Source organism: Sciurus carolinensis, chromosome 1 (assembly GCF_902686445.1).
Source record: "Sciurus carolinensis chromosome 1, mSciCar1.2, whole genome shotgun sequence".
NCBI classification, from domain to species: Eukaryota; Metazoa; Chordata; class Mammalia; order Rodentia; family Sciuridae; genus Sciurus; species Sciurus carolinensis.
The window spans coordinates 80,721,070-80,743,242 of NC_062213.1; the positions used below are offsets into that span (position 1 = coordinate 80,721,070).

General features: G+C 35.5%; 1 protein-coding gene across 1 annotated transcript; it reads left to right on the forward strand.

The window, feature by feature from the left end:
• Positions 1 to 18,845: 18,845 nt before the first annotated feature.
• LOC124958499 (baculoviral IAP repeat-containing protein 2-like) lies at positions 18,846 to 20,657 on the forward strand. Its single transcript, XM_047516580.1, is given in 2 exon segments — positions 18,846 to 20,446; positions 20,448 to 20,657. Coding segments are annotated over 2 exon segments (1,785 nt in total). The 5' UTR covers positions 18,846 to 18,863; the 3' UTR covers positions 20,650 to 20,657.
• The last annotated feature ends 1,516 nt before the right edge of the window (positions 20,658 to 22,173 follow it).

The window sequence follows — 22,173 nt, forward strand, 5'->3', positions numbered from 1 at the left end:
TCCCATCCCTCTTTTCGCTCTATACAGTCCTTCCTTCCTCCATTCTTGCCCCCCTCCCTAACCCTAATCTAACCCTAAAACTAACCACGACCACGCCCCATTATGTGTCATCATCCACTTATCAGCCAGATCATTCTTCCTTTGGTTTTTTTGAGATTGGCTTATCTCACTTAGCATGATATCTCCAATTTCATCCATTTGCCTGCAAATGCCATAATTTTATCATTCTTTATGGCTCAGTAATATTCCATTGTGTGTGTGTGTGTGTATATATATATATATATATATACTACAGTTTCTTTATCCATTCATCAATTGAAGGACATCTAGATTGGTTCCACACTCTGGCTATTGTGAATTGAGCAGCTATGAACATTGATGTGGCTGTATCTCTGTAGTATGCTGATTGTAGGTCTTTGGGTATAGGCCAAGGAGTGGGATAGCTGGGTCAAATGGTGGTTCCATTCCAAGTTTTCTAAGGAATCTCCATACTGATTTCCAGAGTGGCTGCACTAATTTGGAACCCCACCAGCAATGTATGAGTGTACCTTTTTCCCCACATCCTCGCCAACACCTGTTGTTGCTTGTATTCTTGATAATCGCCATTCTAATTGGGGTGAGATGGAATCTTAGGGTGGTTTTGATTTGCATTTCTCTTATTACTAGAGATGTTGAACATTTTTCCTTATGTTTGTTGATTGCTTGTAGTTCTTCTTTTGTGAAGTGTTTGTTCATTTCCTTAGCCCATTTGTCGATTGGGTTATGTGTAGTCTTGGTGTTGAGTTTTTTGAGTTCTTTAGAGATTCTGGAGATTAGTGCTCTATCTGAAGTATGATTGGCAAAGATTTTCTCCCACTCTGTAGGCTCTTTCTTCACATTACTGAGAGTTTCCTTGGCTGAGAGAAAGCTTTTTAGTTTGAATCTATCCCACTTATTGATTCTTGCTTTTATTTCTTGTGCTATGGGAGTCCTGTTGAGGAAGTCTGGTCCTAAGCCGACATGTTGAAGCTCTGGACCTACTTTTTCTTCTATAAGATGCAGGGTCTCTGGTCTGATTCCGAGGTCCTTAATCCATTTTGAGTTCAGTTTCGTGCATGGTGAGAGATATGGGTTTCGTTTCATTCTGTTGCATATGTATTTCCAATTTTCCCACCACCATTTGTTTAAGAGGCTATCTTTTCTCCATTGCATATTTTTGGCACCTTTGTCTAATATGAGAAAATTGTATTTATTTGAGTTTGTTTCCGTGTCCTCTATTCTGTACCATTGATCTACCTGTCTATTTTGGTACCAATACCATGCCGTATTTTTTACTATTGTTTTGTAGTGTAGTTGAAGTTCTGGTATTGCAATACCCCCAGCTTCATTTTTCCTGCAAAGGATTGCTTTAGCTATTCTGGGTTTCTTATTCTTCCAGATGAATTTCATGATTGCTTGTTCTATTTCTGTAAGGTACGTCATTGGGATTTTAATTGGAATTGCATTGAATCTGTATAGCACTTTTGGTAGTATAGCCATTTTGACAATATTAATTCTGCCTATCCAAGAACATGAGAGATCTTTCCAATCTTCTAAGGTTTTCTTTAATTTCTTTCTTTAGTGTTCTGTAGTTCTCATTGTAGAGGTCTTTCACCTCTTTTGTGAGATTGATTCCCAAGTATTTTATTTTTTTCGAAGCTATTGTGAATGGGGTAGTTTTCCTAACTTCTCTTTCTGAAGATTCATCTCTTATGTATAAAAATACATTAGATTTATGAGCATTGATCTTGTAACCTGCTACTTTACTGAATTCACTTATGAGTTCTAAAAGTTTTCTGGTGGAATTTCCTGGTTCCTCTAAGTATATAATCATATCATCAGCAAATAGGGATAGTTTGAGTTCTTCTATTCCTACTCGTATCCCTTTAATTTCTTTGGTCTGTCTAATTGCTCTGGCTAGAGTCTCAAGGACGATATTGAATAGAAGTGGTGAAAGAGGGCATCCCTGCCTTGTTCCAGTTTTTAGGGGGAATGCTTTCAGTTTTTCACCATTTAGAATGATATTAGCCATGGACTTAGCATAGATGGCTTTACAATGTTAAGGAATGTTCCCACTATCCCTATTTTTTCTATTTTTTTGAGCATGAAGGGGTGCTGTATTTTATCAAATGCTTTTTCTGCATCTATCGAAATAATCATGTGATTCTTGACTTTAAGTCTATTGATATGGTGGATTACATTTATTGATTTACGGATGTTGAACCAACCTTGCATCCCTGGGATGAAACCCACTTGATCATGGTGCACTATCTTTTTAATATGTTTTTGTATAGGTTTTGTAAAATTTTGTTGAGAATTTTTGCGTCGATGTTCATTAAGTTTATTGGTCTAAATTTTTCTTTCCTCGATGTGTCTCTGTCTGGTTTAGGTATCAGGGTGATATTGGCTTCATAGAATGAGTTTGGGAGGGCTCCCTCCTCTTCTCTTTCATGGAATAGTTTGAGGAGTATTGGAATGAGCTCTTCTTTAAAGGTTTTGTAGAACTTGGCTGAGAAACCATCTGGTCCTGGACTTTATTTGTTGGTAGGCTTTTGATGACTTCTTCTATTTCATTACTTGAAATTGGTTTATTTAAATTGTGTATGTCCTCCTCGTTCAGTTTAGGCAATTCATATGTCTCTAGAAACTTGTTGATGTCCTCGAAATTTTCTATTTTGTTGGAGTATAGATTTTCAAAATAGCTTCTAATTATGTTTTGTATTTCAGTCGTGTCTGTTGTGATATTTCCTTGTTCATTCTGAATTTTAGTGATTTGGGTTATCTCTTGTCTTCTCTTCGGTAGTGTGGCCAAGGGTTTATCGATTTTGCTTATTTTTTCGAAGAACCAACTATTTATTTTGTCAATTTTTTTGTATTGTTTCTTTTGTTTCAATTTCATTGATTTCAGCTGAGCTTAACTATTTCCTGTTTCTACTACTTTTGGTGTTGGTCTGTTTTTCTTTTTCTATGGCTTTGAACTGTAGTGTTAGGTTGTTTATTTGTTGAGTTTTACTTTTTTTATTGAACACGCTCCATGAAATAAATTTTCCTCTAAGTATTGCTTTCATAATGTCCCAGAGATTTTGATATGATGTTTCTTTGTTCTCATTTACCTCTAAGAATTTTTAAATTTCCTTCCTAATATCTTCTGTTATCCATTCATCATATAATAGCATATTGTTTAATCTCCAGGTGTTGGAGTAATTTCTGTTTTTTAGTATTTCATTTATTTCTAACTTCAATCCATTATGATCTGATAGAATACAAGGTAGTGTCTCTATCTTCTTGTATTTGCTAACATTAGCTTTGTGGCATAAAGTATGGTCTATTTTAGAGAAGGATCCATGTGCTACTGAGAAAGAAAGTGTATTCGCTCTTGTTTGGATGGTATATTCTATAAATGTCCGTTAAGTCTAAATTATTGATTATGTTATTGAGTTCTATGGTTTCTTTGTTCAATTTTTGTTTGGAAGATCTGTCCAGTGGTGAGAGAGGCATGTTAAAATTGTCTAGTATTATTGTATTATGGTCTATTTGGTTTCTGAGATTGAGAAGGATTTGTTTGACATACATGGATGAGCCACTATTTGGGGTATAGATATTTATGATTGTTATGTCTTGCTGATTTATGGTTCCCTTAAGCAGTATGAAATGTCCTTCTTTATCCCTTCTGACTAACTTTGGCTTGAAGTCTACATTATCTGAAATGAGGATGGATACCCCAGCTTTTTTGCTGAGTCCATGTGCATGGTATGTTTTTCCCCATCCTTTCACCTTTAGTCTATGTGTAACTCTTTCTATGAGGTGAGTCTCTTGTAGGCAACATATTGTTGGATCTTTCTTTTTAATCCAATCTGCCAGTCTATGTCTTTTGATTGATGAATTCAGGCCATTAACATTCAGGGTTATTATTGAGATATGATTTGTATTCCTGGTCATTTGACTCATTTTATTTATTTATTTATTTTTGACATGACTTGGTTCCTCCTTTATTTGACCGTTCCTTTAGGGTAGTTCCTCCCTTTGCTGATTTGCTTCTTTGTTTTTCGTCTCTGCCTCATGGAATATTTTGCTGAGAATGTTCTGTAATGCTGGTTTTCTTTTTGTAAATTCTTTTAGCTTTTGTTTATCAAGGAACAATTTTATTTCATTGTCAAATCTGAAGGTAAGTTTTGCTGGGTATAAGATTCTTGGTTGGCATCCATTTTCTTTCAGGGCTTGAAAAATGTTGTTCCAGGCCCTTGTAGCTTTTAGGGTCTGGATTGAAAAATCTGCTAATATTCATATTGGTTTCCCCCTGAATGTAATTTGTTTCTTTTCCTTCACAGCCTTTAAAATTCTGTCTTTATTTTGTATGTTAGGTATTTTCATTATAATGTGCCTTGGTGTGGGTCTGTTGTAATTTTGTTATTTGGAGTCCTATAAGCCTCTTGAACTTGATTTTCCATTTCATTCTTCAGATTTGGGAAATTTTCTGATATTATTTCATTGAATAGATGTTCATTCCTTTGGTTTGTTTCTCTAAGCCTTCCTCAATCCCAATAATTCTTAAATTTGGCCTTTTCATGATATCCCATAGTTCTTGGAGATTCTGTTCATGATTTCTTACCATCTTCTCTGTTTGTTCAACTTTGTTTTCAAGACTAAATATTTTGTCTTCAATATCTGAGGTTCTGTCTTCCAGGTGTTCTATCCTATTGGTTGTGCTTTCTATGGAGTTCTTAATTTGATTTATTGTTTCCTTCATTTCAAGGATTTCTGTTTTTTTTTTTCCAATATCTCTAACTCTTTATTGAAATGATCTTTTGCTTCCTGTATTTGCTCTTTTAACTGTCGATTGGTGCAATCATTCAATGCCTGCATTTGCTCTTTCATTTCATCGTTTGCTTCCCTTATCATGTTAATTATGTACATTCTGAATTTCCTTTCTGACATTTCTTCTGCCATGCTGTCATTGGTTTTTATTGATGTAACATCTAGATTTGTTTGAGGCATTTTCTTCCCTTGTTTTCTCATATTATTCAGGTATCAGTGGACTGCTGAGATGTCGCAGATTTCCTCTATTGACTTACAATTTCCCTGAAGATTTCTAGTATATCCCCTCTTAGCCTTCAGTAGCCTGAAGTCTTGAAGATGTTGATAATGTGGTGCTCCCCAAGGAAGCTGCCTCTCTAGGTGTGGTGGCCTTCAGGTGGGGTATATTCCCTGCTAGTGGGCAGAGGTGCCTCCACTTGTTGACCAATGGTCAACCAAAGGGGAACTAGGCTGTGGGCTGAGGCATGGCCTGTTTGTGCCTGTGTCTCTGGTTTTACTGTCCTTGTGGAAAAACCTCACCCAGTGGGGAAGACTCACCTGGTGGGGAGGTCTCGCTGGTCAGTGCCCCTCCTAGAGGTTCCCCTCAATCCACAACTACTGCCTGGGCAGGGCAGCCTTCCCAGGCAACGTGCCCAGGGGCCCGGAACTACCTCCTGGGTCTGGGAGCCTTGCCCTTCGCAGATGAGTCTCCTTAGGCTGCCCCTCCTCAGAGAAGCTGCCCAGAAGCTGCCCGCAGTCCTGGAACCTTCGCTCCGCCCCTCAGCTTGTCCCTGCAGCTCTTCCACTGAGAAGCCACCTAGGTCCTGGGACCCTGCTCTGCACCTAATCGCCTGGCTATGCGGCCCCTCCTCTGGACAGCCATCGAATCCTGGCGGGTTGCTCTGAAACCAAGCATTGTGCTGAGCGGCCTCCTCTACAAAGCTACCAGTTATCTGTGTTCACTGCTCCAGCAGGGGGAGGGGTGTCTCGCCGGGCAACTCTACTTCACAAAGTTCCCTGCATTCCGGGGCTACCGCCCCATCTGGGATGCCTCCCCAACAGGAGACACTCACCCAGCAGCTTTGAGTTGGTCCCAAGTCTCTCACTATCTCCTCTTTTGAATCCTGAGTCTTGGAGCAACATGAAATACAGCCACCCTTAGTCCGCCATCTTGAAAAACCGATTTTGTATTCTTTACCCACAATATTCTCTATACTGTAGGGCACCATTTCTCTTAACTATTATTTGATATTTCCAAAACAAGGTTGTAGCAATTTTTTATTCTAAATAAATTATTTGTAATAATCTAAATGTAGTAAAAAAAATTTGAAGCATATACCTTTCCTCTGGTCACTATTTTTTGGATTCTATACCAACTGACACACATTCAGCATTCTCGTTACTCCTTGGCCCTCCCACTTTCTTCCCAGTAGATCCTCATTTCTCCTAGGTAACAAAATACCCTCCCACCAGGAAGGTCATTCCTTCAATGTGAAGGATAGAACAATAGAAGAATTGCTTTGGGTTAGTATTCTAGTATTTCCTGGTTGCTTGTACCTCAAGAAAACTTGTGCTGTAATTTGGATTTTGAATATCCCTCAGAGGCCCATGTGTTAAAGGCTTGGTTCTAAGTTTGGTGCTCTTGCGCGGTGGTAGAATCTTTTAAGGGGAGGGACCTGGTAGGTCATTGAGGGTGTGCCCTTAATAGGGATTGTGAGAACCTAGTCTCTTCTCCTCCTTTTCCTGATCCCTCCTTCTCCTTCCCTTTGTTTTCTGACCATGAAATGAGTGGTTTTGTTCTGACACATTCTTCCACAATGATTATCTCATCACAGGCTCTAAAAGCTACAGATTCACCAAATCATGAACTGGAATCTCCACAACTGTTGAGCCCAAATGAATCTTTTTCTCCCTATAAATTACCTCAGATCTTTTGCTTTAGTGATGGAAATCTGACTAACATGATTTCACTCGTAATTCTCACCTTGAAAAGTTATGTGTTTCATAGAATGAAAGTTATTTTAGAGCAAATGGCTTATACAAATTAAGTGGTTAGAAAGTTATATAAGAGAAAGATGATTGTGATGGAATTAGATATCATCATTAGTTAGATTTAGGAGCTTTTCATAAATTACTTCCATCCCATTAAATAATAAGAAAACTCGAATGGTATGAATCTACATCATGCACAACCATAGAAACTAAATGATGTACCACATTTGTGTACAATGAATCAGAATACAGTCTGTAAAAAATAAAAATTAAAATTAAAAAATAAAAGAAATTGACTAAATTATGCCATGTACATATTAAAGAATGTTATATAGACATTGGAAATAATAAAGTAGATTTACATATATAGAAAACAAATGATCCCTGGGTATTATATAAAATAAGGCAAGCCTTGGAATAACATGCATCATAATCTTTCCTAAGTGAACAATTATCTATAATTGGATATAATTAACATTTATTGAAATATTGGTGTGTAATAGAAACTATCCTAAGCATTTTACATGTATTAATATACTAAAAATTTCATAATAAGCTTAAAAAGTAGATGCAATTTCATCTTCACTTTATACATTAAGAAATTGTCACAGAATAGTTAAGTTGTTTTCTTAAATTTGTATAGTAAGAAGTAAGATCTTGAATTTGAATCAAAGTCACCAAGTCCAAGAACCTATGTTCTTAACAAAGGTATTGCATTATATTTTATGTACTCAGGCATGATCATTACAATTAAACATAAACATAAGCAAAGCTCTGGTAAGAATATGCCAACTAATTGAAATTTGCTAACTTTAGAGAGGGAGAAGTGTGTGTTTGAGGGTAGATTGAAATTTCATTTTTACTTGGCATGTTTCTGTAGTGTTTTGTTATTTTACAACAAGCTATTTTAAGAAGTGGAATATGGATAGAACTTTAGGAAAGAAGGCTCAGCACTGATGCCATAATTTGGAACAGAGAAAAACAGAGAAATGAAGAGCAACAAATGGGCTGTTATAGCAATTGTCCAGATCAGATGCAGTGAAAATGTAAAACAGAGAGACAAAATGGAAAGGAGTTAATTCATTACATTAATCAGTTTTCCATTACTTTGACCAAATATTTGAGAAAAACAATTTAAAGGAGGAAAATTTTATTTTGACTCATGGATTCAGAGATGTCAGACATGGTTGCTTAGTCCCATTGCTTTGCACCTGTGGTAGAGATCACATGGTACAGAGCAAAGCTGCTCACCAGGAAGCAGAGCACTTCTGCAAAATTCACTAAGCAATTAACCCATGACTGTATTAATTCTTTTATGGGGCAGAGCTCTTCTGATCTAATCACCTCCAATAATGCCCCACATCTGAACACATGTGTTGGGAATCCACCCTTCAACACATGAACTTTTGGGTTACATTTAAGATGCAAATAATAATATGCATCTAGAAAACATTTTTCCTGTATAATTCATAGAAATTATTTCAGTACTTTGAGTATTTCATTCCAATGCCTTCTGTTGTCCATATTTTCTAATTAGATGTTAGTTGTACATCTTATTGAGGACACTGTACATGACAATTCAGTTTACTCTTGACACTTTCAAACATTTATGTTTAATTTTAGCTTCAATAGTTAATTATAGTATTTCTTGATGTGATCTCTCTGGGTTTGTCCATCTTGACATTTGCCGAGATTCTTGAATGTGCAGATTAATATTTTTCCTCCTATTTGGAAAGTTTTCAGTCATTATTTCTTAAAAATATTCCATCTTCCCTTCTTGCTCTCTGTCTCTCTCTTCCCTTTTTCTTGCTCTCTCCTCTGGAACTTCATTTTGTGTATGTTTCTTAGCTGAATGTTATTTCACAGGTCTATGAGACTCTGTTTATTTTTCCATCCTCCATCTTCTTTCTGTTCCTCGGGCTGGATAAACTCAATTGACTTATCTTCAAGATCCATGATTCTTTTCTCTGTCAGCTCAAATCTGCTATTGAGCCCTACTATTGAGTTCCTTTTAAAAATGTTTATATTTTTACTGATGTTTTCTATTTGGTGTCACATAGTTGTCATACTTTAGTCCTTCTGACATTATTTCCTTTAGTTCTTTGAATATATTTATAATTGCTAAGATAACATCCTAGTAAATTCAATAAGTAGTTTCCTTCCTGACAGTGTGTCTATTGACAAATTTTTACATGGACCATATTTTCCTGTTTTTTGTATGTCTCATAAGTTTTTGGTTGAAAACCGGACACTAAAAAACATGATGTGGCAACTCTAAAAATCAGACCTATTTCCTGAGGGTTTGTTATTTTCTATTTGTTGTTGCTAATATCTGTTTGGTGACTTTCCTGGAAAATGCTACAAAAACCATTGTTCTTATTGAAATTCAGCCATTTTTCCCTAACTAAATTTTTATCACATTGCTATACACCTTTCATTATTTTTCAGAGTTGTGGAAAAAATTTTCAGTGTTCTTATTACTTTCAAGGAGGTCCTAACTCTGCCATTATGAAAGGTCTTCTAAGCTAAGATATAAGATTTGGCAAGTAATTGGCTAATATGACATATTGAAATGTAAGAATAAAGGATTCAAACAAGATCCTGGAGCTACATGTCTTGAAAATGTTTAATGGAATTTTCTGAGTTAAATAGAGGAATTGAATTATATAGTTATTTAACAAATATCAAGTGCTCATTCTGTGATGGGTACTTTACAAGCATTTCCCATTTACATGCAGTATGTCATTCAGTGTTACCACTCCCCTGAAGGTGGGTGGCATCATAACTATTTTGAAAGAACTGAGGAACATATGACTAGTAAAGGGCAGAGCTAAACTCTGATAAAGAGGACACAGGCTTCTAGATACTGATCTATATTTATGAATAAGGTAATGAGTTTAGAATGTAGAAAGCCTCAAATTCAAACCTTTTTCCCCTCCAAAGTTCACCTTTGAGAGCCAGAAAAAATAATAAGGTTAGAACAAGAAAGTTCACCAACTAGTGAAGAAAATGTGTCCCTGTCACCAAGCAATAACTAAGTAGCATAAAGGAATAGAACGAATTTGGGAGCTTGGGTCTCAATTGTAACTGGTAATGTTTATTGAGTTTCTAGCTGAAAAGGGCAATTATCTTTCTATTAAGAAAGAAAGACCAGCATGAAGAAAGAAATAGTTCAGAATAGCATTTCAGATCATGAAGCATGCACTCAGAAATATGTTTGGTGTCAAAGGATCCTTAGATTCCATGAATCAGCCATTACACATGCTCCAACCATGAGCAAAATCAGCTGAAAATCTTATTTTCTCTTTGACAGGTCTCTTGAACTATATCCTATGCAGATGAAAGGTGGAGTATGCAGAAAATTCAGATCTTGGAAACTATTATTAATGCCTCATGGGCATGTGATCAGAAGATTTGAGGCTTATTATGATTTATGTCAAGGGTGGAGCAAAACTGATAGAATTAAATAGACAGCTTCTAGGGCAAATCATTTTCACAGTTTTTTATGACTATCCATGCTGCTTAGTCAATAAATACAGTCAAATATAAAATCATTACTCTGAAAAACTTCCATAATTTATAAATATAAATTTTTAAATTTAACTGAAATTTCAATATAAAATCTACATTCAAACTGGGAAGGCTTGGTCCAGAAGCTGCCTTGGATAAAAATGCGTGTATTCTAACACTTGTTTTGAAGGCATTTGTTTTATGAACATAACTGTTGGTGAGAGTGGTTATGGAGGGAATGAAGTAAATTTAGAGCTATTGTGTTTCTGTTCACTTGAAGTCTAGAAGAGAGATGATCCCTTCATTCCAAATGGTAGAAAGCTTATAATGGAATACCACCTTTCATACCTCCTACTCTTTTAGGACAAAACAGAAGTCTAGAAGTCTATGTAAGGAGAATTGTAAGCAGGCAGTGAGAAAGTTGACTCTTCAAGAAGCTAGACTTTATAAGCTACTAAATATTCATAGAGTAGACAGAGGAAAGAAAAAGAAAAGCAAAAGAGGTATGTTTAATTAGAAATGGCAGCTCTCTTTGGCCAGTGACAAAAGGCAGCATAATACAACTGGTTCTTTACATTTCCACTCTGTTTCTGAAATTTGATCTTTCTGACATTTCCTTTTTTCCTAATGGGAAGGATCTCTAAGGTCAGAATTTATCACATGGTTATTCATGTATACCCCAGGGTGCTGCTCTATGACAATCTGGTCTCTCTCACACAGCTGCAATGTTTATCCTATATTTTAAATGATTCTGGAGTTATTGTTTAGCTTGCCTCTCCCAACCTAATAGTAATAAACCTAGGAACTGAGGATCTTTATTGATACACTTTGTATACCATTGTCTTTTATGTTTAATTCCTACAGAAAACAAAAACTAGCAAGGTGGTTGGACTTTTAAAAAAAAATCCATATTAATATGACAAATGGATTTTTTAAACCAATTTCCAAACACATAAGCACTGACTGATGGTAACCATATGTTCATTCAAGAAGTCAGGAACATACAAGCATTATACATAAGCAACAGAGATTTGTAAAAGATTATAAAATGCAGTCCTTTAGTAGAAGCAGCTTTCATCCACAAAGAAGAATAATTTACATTATAGTTTTTATTATTTTTCATCTTTTATTATACTCATGATTATTCTTGGCATGTTGATCATAGTGCTTCTATAATAGAGGATTGTAGCTCAGTTTTATGGGACGTGAAGATAATAAGAGATTCTAATTGAGCTTTTTGGTCTCATAAAAGAACTGAGTCATTCAGTCCTTTTTTAAAATTCACAGTACACATAAAAGTAATATATGAATTCAAGTAAATGATATTTACTATAATGTTTTTAAGAGAATAATGAAACCATTTTCATGAGCCCCCAAATTTTAAATTAGAAAATTATAGTAAGAAGTTGTAGTACTACATCAATCTCAGCATCAAGCAAATTGTTTTCTATTATTTTAGTCCTGTTTTAGTAAAAAGTAACATGTTTATTTCATAATTTGCATAATAAAGAATGATAGTGATTATATAATTTGAAAAATATAGAAATATATAAAGTAAAAAGTGAAAGTAAAATCTTATTCTCTGTAACCTTTTAAAATAGGCAGAATAGTAACTGTATTATATTATTCAATTTACTATTTTAAAAAATATTCCAAGTTTTTCATAATGCTTAATAATTAATTTAGATAGTAGGTTTTAAAAACTGATTTAAGACACTTTGATGGTTTGCAGGTAGTATCAGATTTGGGGCAAGGGGAGTAAACATTCATAGCTTTTAATAGAAATAGGTCACTCTTATAGATTTCCTCCACACAATATCAAATTGCAGAAATATGTAACAATTAAGTCATGATGTATACAAAATTCATTCACACATCAGTGCTAATGAACTGTAAGCTCTATCCATTTAGGTGGTACCCCATGCAGGAAAAGTTCTAAAATGGGCAACTGAGATTATATTCTATTGACCAGTTTGGCTAACATTCTAGCCAAGATCCCTGAACCCAGGAGCCTTTGAAAACTCACCTAAACCCTCTGGGAATCTTAAACTGAAGAATGCACCTTTCCTTATACTCTGTGTAGGTTTATGTACACCATTCATTTTGCCAGTACAAAATCATTCCCAGGAATCACAATACCAATCAGTAACCTCAGATGCTAAATGTGATCGAAGTACCTGAAAGTCTTGTGATCAAAAATGGGTATTTATATGCAAGTTACCTCTGAGGGTTTATCTCCATTGTAGTTCTTCAAATACTTCTTATTCATCACCACATTGTAAATTAAAACTAAGAGCTAAGGATCTACTTTCATTCTTCTACATATGGATATCCAGTTTTCCCAACACCACTTGTTGAAGAGGTTGTCTTTTCTCCAGCATACACTTTTGGTATCTTTGTCAAGAATCAGGTGATTGTAGGTGTGTGGGTTTGTTCCTGTGTCTTTGTTCCATTTGTCTACATGTCTTTTTTTTTTTTTTTTAATGTCTGACCATGATGCTTTTGTTACCATGACTCTTCAGTATAATTTGAAATCAAGTTTTGTGAAGTCTTCAGCATTGCTCTTTTTGCTCAGGATTGCTTTAGCTGTTCTGGGTATTTTGTTCTTCCATATGAGTTTTAGAAAATTTTTTGTGGCTCCAAGACTCAAGTATAAGGCTAGAAACTTTTCAATTACTAGAAGAAAATACTGGAGAATCAGTGCTAGCAAATACTGCTTGAATGGGACTCATAGCTCAGGAACTAAGAGAAACAATCAATAAGTAGGATGGCATCAAATTTAAAAGCTTCTGCACATCAAAGGAAACAACAAAGTAAAGAGACATCAAACAGGGGCTGGAGTTGTGGCTCAATGGTAGAGCTCTTGCCTGACATGTGTAAGGTCCTGGGTTCAATCCTCAGCACAGTATATAAATAAATAAGTTAATTAATTAATTAATTAATTAAAAAGACAACAAACAGAATGGGAGAAAATCTTTGTCAGTTACTCTTCCAAAAGAGGATTAATATCTGAATATATAAAGAACTCAGAAAACTCCACTTTAAAAAAATTGAATAACCCAATCAATAAACAGGCAAACGAACTGAATACACACAGTTCTCAAAAAGAAGTACAAATGGCCAAAAACTACTATTAAAATGTTTAATATTTTTAGTCATCAGGGAAATACAAATCAAAACTACATTGAGATTTCACCTCACTCCAGTCAGAAGGGGAATCATGAAGAATACAAGACATTTTCCCTGCTGGTGGTAATGCAAGGAAAAAGTAACTCATACTTTCTGTGGGAATATGAATTAGTACAGCCCCTATGGAAATCAATATAGTGGTTCCTCTAAAAGCTAAAAATAGAACTATAATATGCTCCAACTATACTACTGCTTGGTATTTGTGCAAAAGAACTGAAAACAGAATATTTTAGAGATATATGCATACTCATATTTATTGTAGCACATTCACAATAGCCAATTTATTGAATCTGCCTAAGCATCCATCAACAGATAAATGGAATAAACAAACTTGGTATACATACACAATGAAGAACAAAACTCTAAAGAAGAATGAAACTATGTCATTTTCAGGAAAATGGATGGAATTGGGTACCACATTTTGAGGAAAATGAGAGAGAGAAAAGTCTAACATGTTTTCATGTGTACGTGGAAGCCAGGGGCAACTAAAGAACACCACAAAAGTAGAAGGTGACCCTTCGGAATTGGATAGGGTTTGGGGGAAGGAGTGGAGTGGTATTGGAGAATAAAACTGATTAAATTGTGTTTTTATATGTGTGTGAATATGCCACAATGAAACCCAGTATTCTATATAATTGAGATGCGCCAAAAATGTCCTAATATTAAGAAACGTAATTTCTTCACATAGTCTGGACTGACGGATTTTAAAGTAAATTAGAGAACCTAACATATCAGTAGAGTGCTTACTTTTCTGAATATATCATTCATACTGAACAAACTAATGTGTTCCTTCACTTGAATCTGGCACAGTTGATCGGATCTGGGAGCATCTTTATAGTGATCTGGTATAATGAATGAGTGCTATCAAACCACTCAAGTCATATAAAGTATGTGGAATTGGCTAAAAACCTCAAAATTCTGAGGTTAACTCAAGAGTTACAGAGCAGTAGATATTAGATATACTTGGGCATCTCTCTGACCACGTTAGTACAGTGATCTCATATAAGGAAAGTTAGATCATGAGACTGGAGTTTAAGTGACAGTCCTTTTAATCCAATACTGTGATCTTAAGGACATTACTTAATCCCTATCAGTCTCAGTCTTTTAAATTATGAATTATAATAGGATTATGTATCATAATTGTGGTCTTGTAAGAATAAAAAATAACACTTAGGAACGCACTTTTTATGTGATAAACATTGCAAGAGCACAAAATTCATATATTAAAATATTTTGTAAAGACTCATAAGATGTAATAAGAAATCCTCTGGGAGTTTAGAGCATTTGAGAAATTACAAGAGTGGAATGCAAAGGGAAAAATGGTAAGAGATGAAACTGACAAACTAAACAGATAACAAATCTTAATTCTTACAAATTATGCCAAGTCTGGGATGTACCCTTAATTGCATGGATAAGCCATCAAAGGTTGTCAGGGGCGGGCTCTGAGGGCCCCAGAGCCGCACTGTGGCCTGATCTCTAAGATGGCGCCTGGCAGCTTGCCAGGCAAAGCTGCACTCATAAACAAGTTTTAGGAAGTAACTCTGGTTGGCTGTTGTACATAAGGCGATCCTGGTATCTGCCTGGAGACTGTTCCTTGATAGGCTGACTTTCCTGGTAGTCTACTCTCTGATAGGCTGATGTTCTCAATATAAGTCTGAGACTTGTGGAATAAAGCGCTTTTGGTTCCTGTGATGAAGAAGAGCGTACGCGTTGTGATTGTCCCCGCGGGCGGTGGGCGATCATAAGTGGTGCTGAAACCCGGGAACTCGAGTTACAAAGAAGGAACTGATCAGGTAAATACAGGGAAAGTAAAGTACAGTCTGGCCAGGTTAAAGTTTGCGGGAAAAACGACGAGTTAAAGTTCGCGGGAAAATCAACGGAGATTGAGTGTTTGTAAGTGCTTTCCCTTTTGTTTTGCTAGTTAAAGTGCTTTGCATTGTTAGTTTAATAGAGAAATATGGGCACTGAAATGTCACGACTGCACATGGAAGGTCCCTTAAAGGATTTGCTCCGGGCCAATGGAATTCCTCTTGAAACTAAAACAGCCTGAAACTTTTTACGCACAGTGGAAGATATTGCGCCATGGTTCTTGGATGAGGGATTACTGAATATCCCTCAATGGGAGCTTCTAGGGGAGGATTTGAGAGCGACAGAGAGAGTAAAACCATTACCCCTGGGAACCCATGGCCATATGGATGTTAGTTAGAGGGTGTTTAGATACTCCTAATACCAAATGCAGAGAGGCAATAAAACAAGGGGAAGAGGTTTTGGAGGAAATAAAAGAGGAAAGGTCTAAAGCATCAGAAAGGGCATCAATAAGATCAGAGACAGACAAGGAAAATGAAACTGGGTGTGAGGATAGTTCAGATGAAGAGGAGGGATTTACTATGTAGAACAAAAAATCTTGCTATTACAGGATCTACTAAAGAAAAGATGGGGCAAACACACACCACACATGGTGACCCTGCGCTCTCAGCTCTTGAAACCAGCCCAACCATCAGTGGCATGTCCTAGTAAGGAGTATAATATAGTAGCCCCAGTCCCCACAAATATTGGGAGATAATTGTTTCACAATTTTCTGCATCCAAACCTGAATTGATTACTAACCAGGATTAAGGGTTAAAATGCCCTAGGCATCAAGTTTCTGCTGGAACATTTTATCCCCTTTCAGATCCAAATCTCAGTCAAGGCTTACATTGAAATGTAAATGGAGAAAGCTTGAAGGCTCAGTAGGAAACCTGTCTCAAACCCAAGAGAGAAAAAAAAAAAAAAAAAAAAAAAGAGCAAAAAAAGTCTTACCTGAACTCCAGCAAAAGTAAATTTTATGGTGCTTTACTAAAGTACTTAACGGCCGCTTCATTTTTCCAGGACTCTTGTTTTTTTTTGAATTCTACATATTTTTTTGAGCTCATGACTTTTTTGATCAGTTCTATTTTTTTTTATTCAACTAGAGTTTTTGAACATCTGTTACATTGCAATGGAGATTCACCTATAAAGTTTCAAGGCCTTTGATTTTGTGTTATGTGTATATCGTGCTGTCTGATGTCATGTTTTGTCTGTATCAAAACTGAGCACTCCTAAAATTAAAATTTAAAAATGGATCCAAATATTTTTAATTCACGTGATTTAAAAAGGTTCAATTTAATTTGGGTAAACTAATAGAAGTAAAATGTCTTAAATAACTCGCAAGTCTTTAGGTGGTCAAATTAATAAAATGCTGATGTTAATAAAATGTTTAACATCAATTTTTCTAAAACTTTCCTTCAACAAGAAAAAGATGGCAAATACTGTTCAGGACACTTGTCTGATATCTTGGTTTTTACAAAATAAGTGACTTAGAGTTGACATGCATGGGATTACTCAAATGTGTTTGTAGAAAAAATTGTTTTGTGTCATCACTAAACTAAAAACAAGGTTACTAAGAGTTATGTCCTAACAGGTACAATTCTATATACAAAGGGTTCTAAAAGTTTCAACTGTGTTTCAATTAGAGTACTATAAACAACAAAATATTTAATCTTATTAAAATAGAGTAATTCTTTTAAATTCAGAAATTTCATAAGAGTTGTTTCAGATTGTGAACAAAAAGGGGTCAACAGGAAAGAGAAAATAAAGGTTCTGGGTATGGAAATATATTTAGTAAAAGGGAAAAGGAAATGTTTCTGGGTAAGAAAGTGCTTGTGTGATGAAATACATGAGGGTCTAAGTAAGTGCTAAGAAAGTCTATGTAAGTAAAGGGCAAGTTTCAACAAGTTTGCATGTAACTAAGTTGGTTGTATGTATGTGAAACATTTAAAGCTATTTAAGGTTTTTCCTAAGGTGAAATACTAATGTTCTAATATAAACCAAAGTTTAATCTATATGGTAAAATGACATGGTAAAATAACAAGGATTTCTTAGAAACACTAATTTACTCTTAACTTTGTGTCTATTAAGTTTTATTCTTTAGAACAATTAGTCTTAAAAATAGGGGTTTAGGCCAGAACGCCGCGGAGCTGGTCAGCACTCGGCTCCACTTCGTGTAGGTGCGGTTGCTTCCCTGGTCTGAGGAGGCCTCGTAGTCCCCGCCCTGCTTTTGTGCTTTCAGCACCAGTACTGCGATTTACAGCCCTGAAGAGTTCCCCCCTACTCATTTTTTCCCCCTGCAGAAATGAATCTCAATATGGAGAGTACAAAACTTTATAAAGGGATAAAATCTGAATTTTATGGAGTGTAATTTTGTGTATGAATCACATTTTTAAAATACTGAGTCTTTGGAAGGAAGCTAGTAAATTCTGGTACATTCTGTGTAAGCAGTTATTCTATTGGTAACATATTGTTAGGCATTCGTGATAACAAAAGAGCTGTCTTGATAAATTAATTGATCCATAAATTATAACATGACTGATACCATATCTGAAAGGTCCTTAAATGAAGATCAGTTTAAATTTTTTAATTCAGTATAGAAAGTGTGTGCTGTGGATATTTTATGGCTGAGTTTATGGAGAAAATACCATCAGTTGATCAGGTATAAAAGATATGCAGAGTTAGGAAGAAATACAATATGGTACTGCAGGAAGTAGAAACAAAAATAATGTTTAGCAAAGGTAGAAGAGTTAACAATTCATGAGCTTTAAACAAAATTCATTTGACATCACATATAGCAGGCATAGATACAATAAAGCTTTGGGTGTTGACTTCCCCAAAAGTTGTTAGCTGAAGCTAATGTAACCCACTTAAGTCAGTTCTGTGATAAACTATGTGAAATTACTCTTTAAATAATGTGACCCTTTGAAGATTTTAATTACTCTTATTTGCTAGAATAAGAAGGGATTATTTTGTATGTCACAGTAAAGTGCTTGTAAAGGAGAAAAAGCTTACATTTAACTTTACTTTTGTGGCATACTCAGTAATTGTCCTGATTTCTAGGTTTACCTAGCTTGAAACCAAAAGCAAATTAAAGGCATAATTTAGATATTCTGTTGTTGCTTAGAATTTTGAGAATATAAACTTCTTTGAAAAACAAAGAAGTTTTTTAATATTTTTAGAAGTGCATAAACTTTTTTCAGGCCTTCAAGTCAGTTATTATAAGAAATTATGAGCAAATAGCATGTGGGTTACTTAAAAGTGCTAATATAATCTGAAAGTATTTGAAAGTGTTTTGGTAATTTAGGAGACATATTCATCCCACCTAGATATAAATCTAGTAAAGAGGGTGAGGTGGTTCAATTAAATAGGAGTTTATTTCTTTTTGTGTAAAAAAGTGATGAGAAATTTTATTTGAAAGTTTTAGCCATCAGAAAGTTCTTCTACCTACTCATGCACAAAACTACCTCCAAAGAGTTATCTGAGATCCGTTTCATCAAAAAACAAGGAGTATAATGGAAGATAGCACAATCCTGTCAAATTGGACAAGTGACAACAAACAAACAATGAAGTATGACTTTTCATGTGAACTCTACAGAATGTCCACATATTCAACTTTCCCTATCGGTGTTCCTGTTTCAGAAAGGAGTCTTGCTCGTGCTGGTTTTTATTATACTGGTGTGAAAGACAAGGTCAGATGCTTCTGTTGTGGCCTGATGCTGGATAACTGGAAACAAGGAGACAATCCTATTGAAAAGCATAAACAGCTATATCCTAGCTGTAGCTTTATTCAGAATCTGGTTTCAGCTAGTCTGCAATCCACCTCTAAGAATACCTCTCCAATGGGAAACAGTTTTGCACATTCATTATCTCCTAGTTTGGAACATAGTGGCTCATTCAATGATTCTTATTCTAGCCTTTCACCAAATCCTCTTAATTCTAGAGCTGTTGAAGACTTTTCTCCTCTGAGGACTAACCCCTACAGTTATGCAATGAGTACTGAAGAAGCCAGATTTCTTACTTATAATATGTGGCCATTAACCTTTTTGTCACCATTGGAATTGGTGAGAGCTGGCTTTTACTACATAGGACCTGGAGATAGGATAGCCTGCTTTGCCTGTGGTGGGAAGCTAAGTAACTGGGAACCAAAGGATGATGCTATGTCAGAACACAGGAGACATTTTCCCAACTGTCCGTTTTTGGAAAATTCTCTAGAAATGCTGAGGTTTAGTATTTCAAATCTGAGCATGCAGACACATGCAGCTCGAATGAGAACATTTATGTACTGGCCATCTAGTGTTCCAGTTCAGCCTGAGCAGCTTGCAAGTGCTGGTTTTTATTATGTGGATCGCAATGATGATGTCAAATGCTTTTGCTGTGATGGTGGCTTGAGGTGTTGGGAATCTGGAGATGATCCATGGGTAGAACACGCCAAGTGGTTTCCAAGGTGTGAGTTCTTGATACGCATGAAAGGACAAGAGTTTGTTGATGAGATTCAAGCTAGATATCCTCATCTTCTTGAACAGCTGTTGTCAACTTCAGATACTCCTGGAGAAGAAAATGCTAAACCAATTGTTCACTTGGGACCTGGAGAAAGTTCTTCTGAAGATGCCATCATGATGAATACACCTGTGGTTAAATCTGCTTTGGAAATGGGCTTTAGTAGAAATCTGGTAAAACAGACAGTTCAAAGTAAAATTCTAACCACTGGAGAGAATTATAAAACAGTTAATGATATTGTATCAGCACTTCTTGATGCTGAAGATGAAAGAAGAGAAGAGGAGAAGGAAAGACAAGCTGAGGAAGTGGCATCAGATGTTTTGTCATTAATACGGAAGAGCAGAATGGCTCTCTTTCAACAATTGACATGTGTCCTTCCTATCCTGGATCATCTTTTAAAGGCCAATGTAATTAATAAACAGGAACATGATATTATTAAACAAAAAACACAGATACCTTTACAAGCAAGAGAATTGATCGATACCATTTTAGTTAAAGGAAATGCTGCAGCCAACATCTTTAAAAACTGTCTAAAAGAAATTGACTCTACATTATATGAGAACTTATTTGTGGAAAAGAATATGAAGTATATTCCAACAGGTTTCAGGTTTGTCACTAGAAGAACAATTAAGGAGATTGCAAGAAGAAAGAACCTGTAAAGTGTGTATGGACAAAGAAGTTTCTATTGTGTTCATTCCTTGTGGTCATCTGGTAGTATGCCAGGAATGTGCCCCTTCTCTAAGAAAATGTCCTATTTGCAGGGGTATAATTAAGGGTACTGTTCATACATTTCTCTCATAAAAGAAAAATAGGCGGTACAGTAGTTTTTACCCAAAAGTCTAAGCTGTCATTGAACATTGAAAGCATCTAACATAAAAAAGGAATGCTTGGTTCTTCATTTAGTAACATTTATGTTCTACTCTGTTTAGGTATTAATAATCTTGTTTCAAAAAAGATAGTATTATATATTTAATCTTAATCCATTTAGTTGCAAGAGAAGATTTGTTTCGTGAACTAAATCAGTATATAAGTGTGAATGTAGGAAGAATTAAAGGAGTAGTGTCTGCTTGTTATGGGTCATTTTGGGTCTTCTTCATAAAAGTTTTGGGTACTAAATTGCAGTATAGTTTAAAAGAACTATTAATTAGTAACACTGGAATTCATCAGAGTTGTTGCCAGATTATTTGGTGCTTTTCACTTGTTTTGTAAAATAAGGATTTTTCTGTTACTAATAAACAATATTTTCCCTGATTTGTTGGAAACAATAAAATGCTTTACAAGGATAACACCATCAAAAAAAAAGAAAAAAAATAGGGGTTTATACAATTATGGTTAAGCAACTGTTAGAGTATTGTACTATGCTATAGAGTCTAAATTTTTCTTTAAAAACTAAATTTGGTAAGATAAGTGTCAAGGTAATTGTGAAATGGTCACTCTTTGTATATTAAATGTGTTCATATTTTCCAGGTATACAAGTTTTTAAAACAGGGAATTTATCAAGCTGCTATTCTCCAAACTAAACTTGTCTGTAATGGTACCCAATAAAACTCTCTTACCCTACCCTGAAGCAGTAGCTCAAGTAATCTTAAAGGCACTTAAATCATCTATCACAGTGTTTGGAATTCATCCAGCTACTATCATTATTCCCTATGATAAGCATCAACTTCCTTGGTTATGTAATTTCATGGATTCTTGGACTGTTGTTAGATGCTCCACTCAAGCTAACTTTGATATTCACTATCCTAAACATCCTTATATACAATTTTGTAGTAATAATTCTGTAATATTCCCAAGAGTTACCTGACAACAACCTATTCCTAAGGCTCCTGTGGTTTTCACTGATGGATCCAAAACAGGGAATGGAGCTATTTGTTATCAAGATAAAGTCCAAACATTCCTTTTCCCTAACTCTTCTGCTCAACAAACAGAACTCTTAACAGTTCTTGAAGTTTTTAAAATGTTCCCTAATATTCCATTCAATGTTTACTCAGATAGTTTATATGTAGTTCAAGCTCTCAGTAACTTAGAATGTGCAGAGCTTATTGCCTCAAACTCTACTATTTTTCATCCTTTACGGACTTTAACGTGCACATCTCACCCTCAAAAATACTCTTTATAAACAAAAAGGGGGAATAGGGGAGACCTTCAGGTCCCCTAAAGGTAAACTTTCTCTTTGCCTCTTTATTTTAAATTTTTTAACTCTGGATAATGAGGGTCACTCTGCTGCTGAGAGACATGGCAATCATAAACAACATGATAGAGCGACGGTAAAATGGAAGGATGTTCTTACAGGACAATGGAACGGCCCGGACCTAGTGCTTTACT